Below are 17589 nucleotides of genomic sequence, written 5' to 3' on the forward strand. Positions count from 1 at the left end.
GTGTGTTCTGTAGAACCCAGGGAAATGAAATGATTTCACACTTTTATGAAGGTATCAGCAAAATGTAATTTAAATTTGTTTTCTTTCCTTCAGACAACTGAACCTAAAACTTTGTGTATGGAACTTTCTGTTAGGCCTATCATTGCTTAACATTTGTAATATTTGCTATATCATTTTTAGGAAAATAAAGTGTAAAAAACACAAGTCTCCTTCACTGAAACAGCAGGTCTCATAGATAGTAAAAACACAGTTGGCAATAGAGTAATAATTACATACTTAGAGCATATGAAATGAACCCTAGAATTTGTGTTTAAACAAATTTCTTGATCTCTAGACTTCGTTTTTCTGGAGTCTTGAACTCTAGCATTTGTTTTTCTAAGGAAGGAGCTTACAATGACATAATAATTTTTTTTTTTTGTAAAAGCACCTCAATATTCTTAAATTGTCTTGAGAAAACATTTTCTTCTCCATTACAATTTTGCTTTTTCCAGAAAAGTACTTTTGATACTTAGAAAAGTTTTCAGACAGTGGTTAGGGGAGGATATAATTAAACCATCAGAAATATGGCAAATAATATCTAGCTACTTGGGAGGCTGAGGCAGGAGGATTTCTTGAGCCCAGGAGTTCAAGTCCAGCCTGGGTACCATAGTGAGAACTTATCTCTTAAAAAGAAAAATGTAAGAAATGTGGCAAATAAAAACTAGGAAATAAAAATTCTTATGTTTGAAAAAAGAAATAAAAGTATATTATTTTAAGAAAACACTGGCTAGGTGATGTGGCCCATGCCTGTAATCCCAGCATTTTTAGAGGTTGAGGCAGGAGGTTCACCTAAGCTCAGGAGCTAAAAAAAAAACCTGGGCAACATGGTGAAACCCTGTCTCTAAAAAAGAAAGGAAAAGAAAAAGAAAGAGAAAGAGAAAGAGAAAGGGGAGGGAGGGGGGAGGGGAGGGGAGGACAAAAATGCTTTTTTTTTCCCCAGAGAACATTTTCATGCATTCAGATTGGCAAAATGGGTAATGGCCTTAGCACATAAACTTGGTGGTGATGTTTTTCCTGCACATTATCTTTTACATTTTGATCACCTTGATTGCTAATCTGAATATTTATTTTTGTAATGGTATTTCAGTTCTTCTGTTTGTATTAGAAGAAAATACTTAACATAAGCAGTGGCATGGCATTAGGCTCCAATCTTGCCCCTTCTGGCATCACAACTGATGAAGGGCTACAGAGCATCCTTCTGTGAAAAGTATGAGGCAGTGTGATACAGAGAAAAGGGCGTGGTCTCTGTATCTGAGAGAGAATGCTCCGTGTCCTCATTTGGGCAAATCACTTAATATTTCTAAGGTTCTAGTATACAATACAGAGACAGGCCTTGCAGTAGTAATTAGACAATATATCTAAAGTGAATATTATATAATAGATGCCCAATAAATGTTGTCAAATATCTCTAGTAGTATTTTCATGCCTTAAGAATTTCAGCAGGCTGGGCACAGTGGCTCATGCTTGCAATCCCAATACTTTGGGAGGCCAAGGTGGGAGGATCTCTTGAGCCCAAGAGTTCAACGTTACAGTGAGCCATGATCGTGCCACTGCACTCCAGCATGAGTGACATAGTGAGACCCTGTCTCAAAAGAAAAAAGTAGTTTCAGCAAATGAGCCCTAAACTTACATTTACGCAGGGAGCAAAAGCCAGCTGAATTCCTCATAGAGAGAAAATGAATATGCAAAATTATACATAGAGGTAGAATGTGTTCCCTGTCCCCTGCTGTCTCCCTGACCGTAAGGACTAAGAGCCCCAGTCGATAAGGACTGGATAGTTGGAATGATGGTGCTATAGATACAAGAAAGAGAAAGACACGTTTCACATTATTATGAAAGCACAGTCACCAGTGGGCTGATGTAGGAGCCCTGTCCTGGCATCAGAACACTCTGTGCTCTTTAACCTGTTGTGTAGCCTTTGAAGGATCCCTTTTATCTGTGGGTTCAAAGGGGCTTCATTTGTAAAATGAGAGAAGAAGCTGTACCAACTTACCTCTAAGTTTCTCAGAGATTCTATGAGTACCCATGTCTTGTTTCCAATTCAACCAGATTTTAGCATCCTCTGTTCCCAGTTCTGAAAGCTGATGTTTTCATAATTTGGACTTGTTTCCACCAACCAAGCAGTTAGGGCAGATTTAATGCAAATCCTACCTAAAAATATGAAATGTTATCTAGTTCTTCTTTGGCTAATTATATTGAACACAAAAATAATCTTGTAAGTCTCATGAAGATCTTCTTGGTTTAAACATATAATTAACCTTTTATTTGTCCTCCATGATTAATTCTTTCCCCCATCATGCACACACACACACATACATAAAGTGATATATATTTGAATATTTGCCAATTCATTCCTACTTCAAATACTCTGAAGAAAATTGAGCTATTTAAGATAATTTTGTGGTAGAACCATGTTTTTAAACTGAAGAATTATTTGGCAAAATAGATTGCTGCCTACCATTTTTGTTTATATACTTATATGTCAGTTTTTAAAAATCTGAACTGTTAAAAGTATTAAAGTTCTGTATTTTTCCACTTTTTCCTGATGTTCATCTTTATTGGCATCCATAAGAACAAATAATCATAATGACAATTTATTTGGATAGCAATTAGTGCCCAACACTGAAAATGCCATGAAAGAGGAGCTGGAGGTGGTAGAGTCCATACAAAGTCCCATTTATGCTACTCTTAGTTTACATCCTTACTATAAAAATAATGAAGATTTTTAGGATTAAAATAAAATTCTTTATTTCTGTGGAATTTTTCTGAGGCCTGCAGAGTCATAGGGCTTGTTTCCAAAACAAAAGATAAATATCAGATGATCTTGATTTGTGCAATTTTAAGTGCTTTCTAGAATTCATTATTTTTAAAACTTCAAATATAACATAAATTAAAAGTTGTTATTAGTGTGTCACCCATGAATCCATCACAAATAGCTATGTGATTTTTAAGTAACATTAAATTTTAAATAGCTTTTGGTTATGACATTTGAAATTCCTTTTAATCTCTTATACATGGATCACACAATTCTTCATTGACATTAATCTTCATGGCATACTTTTAATGCCATTTTTATTGTAAGTATATTTAGAGAACAGATAAATTGAAGCTCTCAGACTTTCAAAGCTCAAGCCATTGATTTGAGTCTATACAGGGTGGCGATACAATAAATCCAAAATTTTTATTCTTCATTCACTTACTATAAACACTAAATGCGGGGTTTTTTGTTGTTGTTGTTGTTATTTATTTATTGCTACCTACATTCCTGAAGGTTTTCAATATGTTGTAGGGCTGTTTTTGTTTTCTGGTTAATTAGCTTGAATTTTCCTTTAGCAGAATTTACCCAATGATCTACTATCAAATGTATTTATGACTTTCTAATGTTAAACTTTTAGAAAAGATATTGAGTCTAAATTAAGTGATTGATTGATGAGTCCAGATTAGTTAATAGTTCAAGGAAAATATCTTACAACAATTCAATCTTTTTGTGTGTTAAAAGTGAGAATTACGTTTTGAAATTTTTCTGTTTTTTAACATTAATAATCGTATAGATTAGAATTTCAAGATTATGTGACCATTTTCCTCTAGTAACTATAATAAGAGGATGCATACTTACCTCTTAAAGAAGCACCATCATTTTCCTGTTACAGATATTTCATAAAGTCAAATCACTTCATCCTTGAGAATGATTTATACCTTCTCAGGCACTTTTATACAAAAGCCTGCTCTACTCTTAAAGACATTCACTCAATTTTACTTGTTAAACAGAACAAAAGATATTTCTTTTCTTCATATAATTATTTTTAATTTTCCTTAGAAGGAAACAAAAAGTTAGTTGAAGAAGGTTTTTTCCTACTCGCTTGAAATAAAACGATTATAGTAAGATTTTCTTTAAAACACTTTCCTCCCAACTTTATTTAGGCATGTTACTATAAATTTTAATACCGGTTATTATTCTACTAAATTAAAATATTGGAAGAAGGGAGAGTAAAAAGTTGAGGGATTGGGATTGCTGGGAGAAGGGGGTAGCTGAGGAAGTTACTCACGGCTATTGCAAAACAAAAAAACAACCAAGCAAATGTTTATGAATAAATTATGACATCATTGAATTCATTATTTTCTATTTTAATGTAAAAGACACTGCATTTTACAGAAGAAATCACAAAAATGCATATTACATCTGACTAAATTGTATCCATAATTTGGAAAAGCTTTTTAAAGAAATTTTCCTTAAATATATTCATTGATCCACTTATTAATTTCCTTGATCATTCATTCAACAAATATTTATTCAGCCCTTACTAAGTGTGAGGCACCAACTGAACACTGAGTGTGTAGCGTCTCTGCCTCACAGAATTTCTAGGCTAATGGGTGGTAGGGGCAGTAAATGAACAATTACATGAAAAAGCCATAGATTTTTAAATTAGAATACTGTTAAGTATCATAACAGAAAAGCACAGGGCTCCCTGGCCTTGTGCAAAGGGCTGGGTAAGAGCACGTCCCTGAATAGGAGACTTTCGGTGAGGCTCACAGTATAAACAAGAGCGGGAAAAAGAAGAGAAGCTATCGCCATGTTGCAATACTTGCAGTTTAAACTACAGATAACCTTGGTCTTAGAATTCTGTTCCTAAAACACCATATTATTGGTATAATTGATCACTATAAGGTTTTGTATTCATCATTTAACTTTTCCTTAAAATTTCTGACCACTAAATTATTAAATCAATATAAACCACAAACCCTGTTTTTGTATCATTAGGTCTTATCTCTGAAAATCTTGATTTCAAGATTTGTATTAAAAATAAGACTGCAATATAATAATTTGCGAAATCTACCCAGTTCCATTTATTTGACGCCAGGCCACATTGCCAAGGGGGTAACCATGATCTAACTGTGAAACAGTATTGGTGGGATTCATTTATGAGAAACTAAATTCCTTTCAGGATCCTCTTCTCTGTCTTCTGTGCCTAGTGCAGAGAATAGAAGCAGTATATCATAATTACTAAAATGTATTCAGTGTTTATTAACTGCTGGGCAGCATCTTAGGTGTTATAGGCATCTTAGCTCATTTAGTCCTCATGGCAATTCTATGAAATAGGTACTATGATTATCTCCATTTTATTAATGAGGAAATTGAGGTACAGAAAGAATAAAAGAAACCCAAGGTCACCCAAGTGTTAGTGGCAGAGTAGAGCTTCAAAGCCAGGCAGTTTGCTTTCACTGCATAGTAGTGGTTAAAAGTGTGGATTTTAAAATTCAGGAAATCCCAGCTTTGCCTCTCAGTGTTTATATGACCTTGGACAAATTGCTTACCTTCTCTGAGCCATAGTTTTCTCATTTTTCAAATAGGAATTATAATGTTTACCTCTAAGTTTAATCAGAAAAAAATAAAGGAAGTAATACATAGAACTGTCTATTAAAAAAGACTGTTAAATGAGTGTAGATTGTTTACCTCTCAGAATTTGAGGAATTAATACCTCCATGATTCAGAAGCCCCTTGGGTGTTCAAGTGAATGTCAGTAAGAAATATTATCTCATTCTACTCTTCATTGACCTTTAGAATTTTTCTACTTGGATATAAACATCTGAAATTTCTATTAATAATTAAACACATTCTCTTTCCAAGAGAAAGAGAACAATTTGTCATTCAAACTATGCACAGCATCTTTAAGAACTATACTTTAGGCCATAAGGAATTAGCTGGGTTTTAAAAAATTTTTAAATGGATATATTTTCAAGAACACATATGTTGCAAGTCATGGAAACCAGATGACAAAATAAAGGTATTTCTTTAAGTCACATGAACTTGAAACTCCAGCGCTAATGCAGTCTTCAGCTTGGCTTTGTTCTGACAACTAAACGTCATCACTAAGAACCCAGGTTCCTTCATCTCTTGGCCCTTCTTCCATGTTCCTGCTATCAGCCTAGTTCCCGCTTTCCTCTTAGTTGTAAGATTGCTGCCAATCACTCCTGGAGCTGCCTTCTTTCATATCTACATTCAAAGGGTGAAAGAGTGTCCTTCCCAAAATATCCAATAACGCTGTTGAGCTCCCTTCTGACTGGAGACACGTAGGTAGAGGTCTTTTCCTCAACCTTTTGCCAGGTGAATGTCAGACAAGGATTGGCCACTGTTGCTGAAACGTTTCTCATGGTCCCAGTCCAATGGAAAGTTGCAATAAACACGAATTGTCTAATTTAGAAGAGATTCTTGTAACAGAAGGGAGCTGAAAAACTGTTGTATCTGACTTTTCCCAGCCCTAAGAAACCACTTCATATGACTCCCTTCATCCATTTTGATATTTCATATTCCTAACCTGTAAGCTTTTACTCTTAATCTTTTTTTCCCCATAAGTGTACACATTGAGGACAATATTTTTATATTCAGAACAGAGAACCCTCTGTGACCTTATGCTGTCTGGCTAGTTTTGGCTCACTTTTGCACCTTTCATGTTATTTTAAAAGGGAATACTGGGTAGTGCTTCTCTTGGATGCAGGTGAACAGTGCCCCTCTTCTAAGCCTCCTTTGTCAATCTTGTATCACCCTCCTCACAAATGAGAAGTCTGTAGGGCCAAGGAGACTTGAATGCTCATAGCCCTGTCTTCCCACTTCCAAATCATGTCTTAGGTATCGGGAAGCCAGGAGTTCCTGCCTCTTCTGTCTTAAGTCTGCTTCCAGTGTCAGTTATGGGCCCTCCCCAGATGTATATTCCGAAGAGGGGACCATACTGCTGGCACGTGCACCCCTAAGCCCATGGGTGGCCATGGAGCACTGTTGATGAGGAGCTGTGGGCAGGGCTTGGACGCTGTGGTATTCTTATGTAATCCCCAAGGCACTTCCTAGAGAGAACTAGGGCTGGAGAGACAGAAAGGATGAGAAGAGAAAAGAGGAAATTATCAGGCAGGGAGAGGAATGAGGGAGTCATCCATGTGACCGTGCACACTCCTACCTAGACCTTCAGATTTTGTGAGTGTGCTCAAGGCAAACAATTCCTCTCATGTATGTAAATGTCAACCAAATAAAGTCAATTTAGCTGTCTTCAATGGCCCCCTCTTCTGTCTCTCTGTATTACATTTCCTTTGTTCAAATTGTAATGTGTACATTTCTCTCTATATGAACAGTATAAAAATCTAAAATGAAAAGTGTAAACAACAGACTTATTTCTGAAACACCTCATACTATAATATTATTGATACAACTATCATGTTTTCTTATTTTTAGGAATTTGTAATTTTTAAAAAAGCATAAGGAAGGTTTGGTTACTAGGTTAAATTTAATTATTAGACAGATTAAGACCCATTTCAGCAAATTACTCAAAATAGGGTATTTGTATTAAGTTCCTGGATGATATACTTGTCTACTTTTCTACTATTTAGTATTCCCATTACCAGTGTGGACAAAGAGATTGAAATTGCCTTTGCAAAATTATAACTAAGGAAATTATGACAGTGAAAGACATGAGACTTAACCAACTCCATCTTGCTTTTAACCTCTAAACTGTCCTTGTCCATCCCTGGACATAGGCTGAACTAGTTTTGGGAAGAACTTCAGTTATAGTTTAGGCAATAGCCCTTCCCAACAGCTAAACTGTTCTTGTAAAACAGTGAAAAGCCACCAGCCACCAAGTAAGGATGATAAGGATGAGAGGGGCTGGAACTCTAAAAGTCACCAGCTATTATTCTGGAGGTCATAAGATTTTCAACTTACATCACTATTGTGAACCTAAGATTGGCCTTTTGAGATGTCTTTTTGGATTTTTGCATTGCTGACTGGATGGCCCCATCTGGACCTGCCAACTGGTTCTGTTGCCCCCACCCAGGAACTCACTCAGCATAAGAGAACAGCTTCCACTCACTATGATTTTATTTCTGAGCCAACCAATCAGCACTTCCAATTTACTGGCTCCCTACTCACCAAATTATCCTTAAAAACTCTGATCTCCGAGTTTTGAGGGAGACTGATTTGAGTAATAATAAAACTCTGATCTCCCACATAGCCAGCTCTGTGTGAATTACTCTCTCTCTATTGTAATTCCCTTGTCTTGATAAATTGGCTTTGTCTGGGCAGCAGGCAAGGTAAACCTCAAACTGGATTCTAGTTTGAGGGAGGGAGTTTACTGTTTAGATAACCCCGTAGGGATGCCAATTCTCTGATGCGTAATCAAACCTAGTTGTCCAGACTAAGGGTTTTCTCTATGTACTTTTGCATGTTGCACAGCTTCCTCTGCTTTCAGGAATGATAAAGAAAAAGAATCAGGGATTGGGGATGTAAGTAGGAGCTGAAAACTGCTGAACTGCTACACAGAGAAAGAAGCTGATTTCCCAGGATGGTCTAGGAGGGAGGGGAGAAGGCCAGTGAGGTGGAAGAGGGAGAGAGGAGAAGCCAGTAAGATGAAGACAGACTCAGCTCTGTGATGATGCCCTCTGAGAGTACCAAATAGTGAATCCTGAATTCACAAAATGCCTGCAGAGAGGAATTCTTGAGAAAACTGGTGAAGAATTGACTGAACCACCTGAATTGGTGTGGGTCAAAGCAGAGACTTGTGTATGTGCAAGAAGTTGAGCAGGGAGCTGGAAAAAGCAAGTCTTAGACTTGAGCCAAATTTAGTCAGATCTCTACAGAATAAAGAACAACCAGGTAACAACTTTAGTCCAACAACAACAACCACAGCTACAACAACAAATAATAACAGTAATAAATCTTACTCCTTTAGAGTTGGGAGAAAGCAAATATTTGATTCAGCCCCACACCCTTTACAATAGAAAACCAGCCCCAGAGAAGCATAAGTAATTTGCTCTTTGTCATAGAACTGGAAGTATACAGCTAGTATTTATTAGGCTGGTATTAGTGTCCTAAAGCCACTTTACAATTTTATATGAAAATTAAACAGAAAAGAAACATGATGAATGAGATTTTTAGACAAAAGCTGTTTGAATAGAAGAAACACAAGATGGGAAATCAGAAGACCTGGGTTTTAATCTCACAGCTACCTCTTTGTAGCTCTTTGTTTCTGGGAAAGTTACTTCCTCCTCTGAATGTGTTTTTTCCTCTGTTAAGAATGACTGGCTTGGCTCCTTTCACTAAAATATTTCACTGTTTTGTGAGTGCTCCTGCTTAGGGAAAAGCAGATGTTAGTGAGTTCATGGAGTAAATGATGACACTTGTGTAAATTCTGAGAGGGTCTTTGGGGAGCTTTAGATGACATGAAAATTTATAGAGCCAGCATCTTCCCTGCTACTTCTTGCCCTTCACCTGAGGCACTTGGGGTGAAGGAAGGAGCAGACAGAAGAGAAGAGATGAGCAGTACATGGAAATGTTGACAATGGCCCAGGCTCTGGACCCACAGGCTGAATTGTTAGAGCCTTTAGTCCTCTGGGTAACTACTCTTCCCCCAACAGAATCCTGGAGGAGTTTTCTTGGAAGCCATTAAAGTTCTCATTCCTGTCACCCTGCCCTTCACAGACTCCTCTCTTAACTCACACTCACTGTGCTTCACTCTATCCCATGCTGTGCCTGTGTCCTTCAATCCTAGTCACTTGAAGGTGTGCCGCTGCAGGGTTAACATTTCTCCCATCTTTTCCTCGCTCCCTTCTCTTTTCCCAATGATGGCTGCCTTACAGTGCCTGAGACAGAGCCATCTCTTGCCATGACAGTTATATTATTTTTCAGTCTCCCAGTAGGGCAGCCTTGCTGTCTTATTTTCTACCTGACCTATACATTGCTTCATATCTTCATGTAGGCTTAATGCATTTGATTCTCCTGTATTCACTCATTCTGCTAACACGGATGTACTGAACAGCTATTATGGGTGAGTGTAGTTTTAGCACTGTGAAAGAATAATGAGCGAAATAGACCAAGTCTTCTCCTCAAGCAGTGCCTAGTCTAGTGGTGATGGGGATGTAGGAGTAGAAAATAGAGTTGTCAGATAAAATATAAGATGCCCTATTAAATTTGAATTTCAAATAAACCCAGAATTTCTAATGTGAGAATGTCCCATTTACTATTTGAAATATATTTAACTAAAATATTGTTCATTATTTATCTGAAATTTAAATTTAACTCAGTCTCCTATATTTTTGTTTGCCAAATCTGAAAGTCCTAATGGCAGAAGAAAGAAAAGAAACACAAAGTTGTATCTTAGGCAGCAATTGGTATAATAGAGAAAGGCACGGGCATATGCCTTTATAGGGAATGCTGGGTGGTTAGCAGAGTAGGGGGACCTTGGGGGTATCCCCTGTAGTAAGGTGATGTTTGATCCAAAGTTAAAGGAAGTGAGAGAGCAACCCATGCCTATCTGAGGAAAAATCATAGGAGGTTTGTTAGAGAATGCCCAGATGCAAAGGCCCTGAGCAGGTGGCTGCTTAGTGCACTGGAGCAAGGTGGGTGAGGGTTGGCGGATCAGTGTGGCTGGGGTACGTGAGGGGGCAGCAGAAGGGAGGTCAGAGGAGCAGCGGGGGTCAGATCATGTGGGCCTGGGGCCATTGAAAGGATGCCGGCTCTTAGTCTGAGTGAGATGGGACAGGCTTGCAGAGAACTGAGTGAAGGAGCTCTATGCCTGACTTGCTTTTAAGAGAATGTAGGAAGCTGGTGGGTGGCAAAGAGCTCCATTAGTTTCTCCCTAGAGTCAGCCTGTAAGCACTGGCTGACTGTACAGACAGTACAGAGGCAGGCTGTGGCTATGCCATGTTATTCACAAGACCTTGATCTCCTGGACCCAGCAAAACCTGCTCTGGCCTGACCCAGAGCTTGCTTCTGCTCTGTCCACCCCTACGTACTGTTCTAACTTGGCAGAGTTCTCTGGTGCATTTTAACTCCATATGCAATGGAGTGACATCTCCATTCTGAAGTCTTGCTGTATGTTGACTTGCTTTGATGGTACTCCTTCCTTGCTTTTAAAGGCTTTTCGTTCATCATGTCTTCTAATAATTAAATACTTTTATAGTTTAAACCAATGCTCAGTAGAAACAGAAATATAATGCAAGCCTCAAACACAAGCTGCATATGTAATTTTAAATTTTCTGTTAGACACATTGAAAAAAGGTAAAAAACAAGTCGTATTAATAATATAGTTTTAAAACTCAGTATTCAAAATATCATTTGAACATGATATGAATTAATATTTCAAGATTAATAATATTCACATTCTTAGTGAGATATTTTACGTTTTTTCCCTACTAAATCTTTAAAGTTGTATCCTGCATTTACATCCATCTCGATTAGGACTAGCGACATTTCCACTGCTCCATAGCTGCCAGTGGCTAGTGGTACCAATTGGACAACACAGTTCTAAACTCCGCTCATTTTCCAGTTATAACGCATAGGTCCACTGCATTCATTCCAATTTCCAGAAAGGAAGACGATTGTGATTGAAATGATGATGAGCAATATCACCGCTAGATGACCTACTTTCCTTGAGCACTCGGTATTTGTAAGAAAACTACACTTCTTTTTATCCTTAACTATTCATTCAAATTGCCCTTGAATGGGTTTTAAAAAAAAATGAAAGCAGCAAGCCATCTTTCTTAAAAGTTAGTCCAACTTGTTTTCAGCTTAAAATGGAAATATTTGGGAATGGTCATACTGGGAATAGCCTTAAAATTTAAAGTATAGTAGACAAAACCCCATTAATCTACCTGTGGTTAAGATGTTAGCTGCCATTTTTCTTTATTACTTTATCTGTGGAATGTCCTCAGTGTTTTAAGTATAAAATGTGTTCAGAAATAGATGGATAGATTATGCAACAAACATGAGACCAGCTTCCCCCACCCACATACACACACATAACCTGGTTCCTGTTTTTTTTCATTTGCACCTTTCTGATATATTTTTCTGTATATATACATGTTCACTATTATGTAATAGTTTAATATCATTATAACATTATTTAGAGGACTCATGATAATAATTTTTGTCCTGATATATTGAAATATATTAATACTATAAGATGTATGCTTTATTCCTCAGTAAGATTTCTCTTTGATTTCTATTTATTATGCTTCTGACTTCATGAAGTACAAGAAAACTTTGCCCCCAAAAATATTTCATGAACTCAATTAGATGCCCCCTAATGTATATATGTATATATTTCCCCCACCCAAAAATAAGCTCTTTGCTCACAGGCATGTCTATTTCATCTTCATGCCTCAGGAAACATTCAGTCCAGAGTAGAACATACATTAAATTTTCACTGTTAGTTGAATAATTGGCACCTACAGATTCCTATAGCTTGGCTTTGGGACTCAGACTTGTACAGTGGTTCATCTTTTTTATTCTTTTCACAGAACCTGGGAAACTAAGTGTGGACAATAACAGAATGCTCTGTAATCCCTTAATCTAACTTGGAGTATGTGTTTCTTGATATAACTATTATGGAAGTAAAATGCTATCAACCATTTTTTCCTCTAGCTTTATTCATTTTTCAGCTGTAACATTTATGAATACCTATTTAAATTATGAACAGATGAGAAATTAATCTTACATGTGAAAAATTTAAAACTGAACAACAGTTAGCTCTCATTTGTGCTTATTAAAATAGCCACAAAAATAATTAAAATTGTGATATCCAATGCTGTTGTGAAAAACGATTGTTGTAAAAAGTTGTGAAAAAGTAACACAGAGTGGATGCCTATAAAAGCAATGCCTATAAATTTTTTTAAATTGCCTATAAAAGCAAATAAAACTCAGAGCCCTTTTAGAAAGCAATTTAGAAATATGCTGTTAGTGCCATAAAATGTTTCCATTGACTAATAAATTCAGATAATTTATCAAAATTAAATTATTTGACAGAAAAATATGAATATATTTACAGAGGTGTTTATTTTAGTTTAATAGTAAAAATTGGAAGAACTCGAGTATTCAACAATGTGGGACTGATTAAACAAATGATCACACCTGACTTTGATAGATGGTTAAACTATTCACAAGGCAGTATTCATAAATACTGTGTGAAAACAAATGAGTGATATAAAGATTTTAAAAATCAGAACATCACGCTATGCAATATGCTTACAATTGCCTGAAAATATGTAAGCGTAAATAACAAAGACCAGAAGGAGACAGGACAAAATGAAAACAATTATTATAGAGTGATGGAATTACAGGTAAAATTTTTCGTGGCCTTTTATGTTAAAGATTAACAATATATATTATCAAAGAAAAAAAGAGATTAAGCTTTAGTCCCTCAATGTTCATATATTAAGGAGAATGTTATGCAGATACCTAAGCAACATTTCTCTTCCTTGCTTTGAAATCTCAGCATGAATTTTGTCCGGTTCCAGGGGCTTAACCATGTTTTAAAAAAATAACTCTGGCTACCATGGTTATTCTTTGAAAGTCTAAACAAAGTTTGCATTGTTTCCTGGCGGCATCTCTTATTTGCATTAAACCATGAGTTATGATATTAGTGCTTCCTGTTGTGGATTCTTTGAAGCAAGCAGACTCCAGAGCTCTTTTTCTGGTTGTACAGTAAATGCTAGTCCTCTTTCAGGGTGTATTCTGTTTCCAAGTTCTTATCCTTTGTTATGTACAAATGGCATATCAAAATTTTCACATAATGACCATCATTATTCTAAGTCAACATTTTTTTTTTCCCATTTTACCAAGGAAAGTGCAAGAGTTACAGTTACAATGTGACTTTATATAGGAAGCAGATTTTCTTTCCAAGAGGTTAAGACTTTAGCAATTTTAATAACTACTGTAATAGTAAAATACTTTTTGCTATTTTAGAAAGGCACCACAAGCTTCACATTGCCAAATTTATATGGTAGATATTAAAAAATCATCTCTATGTGGGTTATATTTAATTCAGATTTCTATACATTCTGACAGTCATTTATAAGTGGGATTATAAACAAAATAATAGGACTGAAATATTTGTCATCTACTCTCTCCAAATTCCTACATACATTCATTCACTTATCAATGTAACATGGTGTTAAGAGCATAACTTCTTAAGCCAGATCATGAAGGTTCAAGTCCTGACTATGGTTATGTAAATCTGGACAAATTACTTAACTGCTCTATGCCTTAATTTCTTTACCTGTAAAATAGAGATAAAAATAGTACTTACCTCAAAGAAATTTGTGAGAATTGAGTCAATGAATTTAAAGATCCTGGCACTTAAGAAATGTTACTATTTTTATTAATATACATGTTTTTGAAGCTAAGAACACAAATACAAAAGTGACAGAATTCCTGCCCTCCAGGTGACTTAGGAAACATTCTCAAAAATCAATTAAGTTTGCAGTGAACCTAAAACTGCTTTAATAGTAAAGTCGACTTTTTAAAAATCAACTAAGGAGCAACTTTACTAGCCTCAATGGAAAGAAGAAATTTGTCCAATAATTGAGGCACACAGTGAAGGACTTTCAGAATGTTTTAAAATGGTAACAGAATTCTAATTGCTGTAAGTTTGAGCCACATGGAAGCATACAGGGCCAAAGTATCTTTTCTTTGTTTCTGGGCAGTTCAGGGAGATTTCTCTCTTTGGAAAACAATTGCTGGTTCAGAGTCTTGAAAGACTGGTATACATCATCATCCTTTTGAAATAGAAAATTTTTCTGGCCTAATAGCCATGATCTTTTGCCCAAAAGCCTATCATTCAATATGATAATGAGATCCATAAGTCTGAATGTTTTATTCTAATTATTTTTATAATGAAATTGGAAAGAAAAACCAAAGCTATTTTTAGTGTTTATTTTGTGTCAAATGTGTCTAAATGAACTAAGCAGGTGTTCAAAGATGTGTATGTTTTCCAATATTTAGGTTTGTAAATGTTCATTTAGGTCTAATGTGAAAACAGAATGATTTATTCTTTCTTTTTCTGAGCTGATGAATCACTTAAAAGTCTTTTGCCGTGGCCAGGTGTGGTGGCTTATGCCTGTAATCCCAGCACTTTGGGAGGCCGAGGCGGGCAGACCACGAGGTCAGGAGATCAAGACCATCCTGGCCAACATGGTGAAACCCCATCTCTACTAAAAATACACACACACAAAAAAATTAGCTGGGCATGGTGGCACATGCCTGTAATCCCAGCTACTTGGGAGGCTGAAGCAGGAGAAATGCTTGAACCCAGGAGGCAGAGATGGCAGTAAGCCGAGGGGATGCCATTGCACTACAGCCTGGGTGACAGTGCGAGACTCCATCTCAAAAAAGAAAAAAAAAAAGGTTTTGGCCAAGACAGTCTTATATTTTTCAGGTGTCTTTTACTCATTCAAAAAATATTTATTTGAGGCTCACAATGTACCCAGCAACATGCTAGATACTAATATCCACTGGTAAGTTGCCTCAGTTTTCTTAATGATGAGAAAACTGAACAAAGGAAATTAACCCCGTTGTATCCCTGCTCCATTACATGCAGCATTTTGGACCATGGAAGCTAGCTTGAATTTAAACTAATAGTCACTTATTCTTTATCTATTTCTAGAGAATTATTAGATGGCTGTCTCCTCTAATGATCCACGTAATGTATTGATTTTGTCTATTTTACTTAGTTATGTCTGTTTTTCTATTTTGAGGGTGAGCCCGGGTTGCCTGGAGCAGTAGGACAGGGTGGAATACCAGGACCAAAGGTTAGTACAAGTAAAGCCAAGCAGAATCATTTGACACATGAATTGTCGGGAAATCGTAAGCTATTATTTAATACAATATTTTTTAACGGTCTCACCAGTTGTATTTAAATGGGTACTTTGTGAATAGTATAATTAATATGCTACAGTATAGAACTTTGTTACTAATGAATTAATTATATTTGTGATTCTCATTAGCATTAAAATGCAGAAAAATAAATGGGATGTAATTGCCTAACATCTTTATTCTAAGATACTTAACATGAGTAGGCCTGTGCTTCAAATATGACTGTTGTCATTTTACCACTTAATGGATATATAAAAACATAGGTCATGTCCATATTTCCTAAAATTTTATTTACATGCCTTACTAAAGATGACATTCACTCTGGCTTTTCCCCAAGATTTGGCCACCTCCAACTCTTACACAACATAACCAGTTAATCACATGAAGGCAGAATAAAGATGTTTAAAATTTAAAAATGGATGTAGTCTGAATTACTAAATAGGGAAAAAATGTAACGAAGATTTTTTTATTCCAAGTTTTGTTTCTTAAAAAAAATTGAATCAGTTAAATATAAAAAGATCGATGACAATTTAGTTTGAACCAAGCAGGCAGCCAAATCCCAGATCCTTTGATGAGTGAACATCCCTTGAAGTACAAAACTAATGTCTAATCCCATCAGCTGTGCTGGTGTGTATTCGTACCCACAGATGCCTGTCAGCTGATTTTACAGATCATTTGCTATTGACAGGCGCCTAGGACAGACCTTAAATTTATAGACCTATCCTTTGTCTTGCAGGAGAGGAAAGAAAATATTCCTTCTGGGACTATAGCTGTTTTCCTGTCTTCTCTCTCTTTCTCCATGCTAAAAAGCCAAACAATAGGAGTTAATGCTTAATGCATGTTCACAGTGCTGTTCTTGTGTTGCCTAGAGACCATCAGGATGGGTGTTGAGCAGTGAAGGTGACCAGAAATACAGAAAGCCAAAGGGTCAGGTTGAGTTCCAGAGAAAAGAGTCTTGCTTCCAAACTAACTTCTGCAGTGGGTTATACATTTTTTAAAAATACAATAATCACCTTATTTCATTTTTTTTTCAAACCAGTCTGATCTCATGGCAACATTTACTCAAGATTTTCATAGGAAATTATTATCATAATGTCTATGATTCTCCTACTCGCCTGCTCCAACCTCTGTCCTTTCCTGGGCAAAGTGAAAATGAGATTCTCTTCAGGGCACCATTTGGCATTTTAGTCCTCATGCTATCCAGGTCATTTTGAGTAAGGACATCATTCCAAAACTCACTTCAGTTCTGCCCCATTCTAGTGTCTTTCCTCAAGGTGCTTTCTGAAATATAACTGATCTGGAACATGCTGGTTACCAGAAGCTAAAGAGAGTTCGTGACATTGTAAAGAGGTTCAAGATTAGGACTGCTTATGATCATGTTAGGGCAAGACAGATTGGGTAACTACCCTGGCACCCTAGACCCTTGAAATCTATAAACCAGGTGATGCTTTGAATAAATGGATTTTTATAAAAACATGCTTGTCTACCTTATTAATTCTGAGTTTTAACAGAACGAAAAATTGTAGGCTAAGATGCCTCTCAAGATATTGAATTGCCACACCATTATTCTCCTTAGTGCCCCAAAAGCCAGTTTCTGGATGATAATCTTAAAATACATTTCTTTAGTGCTATATGCTATAAAAGCAAAAAATTAAGACTACATTTGATAATTGATATTCATACTCAAATTCTCCAGGAAACTTATTTTATCATTTATTTTCATTAGCAACTGAATGTAGCCAAAATAGAAAATGTCATGCATAATTTACCTAGTAAGTTCAATATCTGTTTTCTTTAATAATAAAATTAGATGTTTTATGATTTGATGTCACTACATCTCTGTCCTTTTGCTCAGGGAGAACCTGGAGAACAAGGTGAAAAGGTAAGAATGATTTTGCCTCTATTTCTCTCCTCCTACT

The 17589-nt window shown here is 36.3% G+C and overlaps 1 protein-coding gene across 14 annotated transcripts in view; it reads left to right on the plus strand.

Moving 5' to 3' along the window:
* The window catches only part of COL25A1 (collagen type XXV alpha 1 chain), a 527190-nt gene that overhangs the window by 406309 nt on the left and 103292 nt on the right, over window positions 1–17589 (plus strand). For all 14 annotated transcript variants that reach the window (XM_032254797.1, XM_032254795.1, XM_032254796.1 and 11 more), the window contains exons 12-13: window positions 15553–15606; window positions 17526–17552. In XM_032254797.1, coding sequence (XP_032110688.1) covers window positions 15553–15606; window positions 17526–17552 — 81 coding nt within the window. The remainder of the gene's footprint in view (window positions 1–15552; window positions 15607–17525; window positions 17553–17589) is intronic.

Source organism: Sapajus apella, unplaced genomic scaffold (assembly GCF_009761245.1).
Source record: "Sapajus apella isolate SASKATOON/1434 unplaced genomic scaffold, GSC_monkey_1.0 scaffold87, whole genome shotgun sequence".
NCBI classification, from domain to species: Eukaryota; Metazoa; Chordata; class Mammalia; order Primates; family Cebidae; genus Sapajus; species Sapajus apella.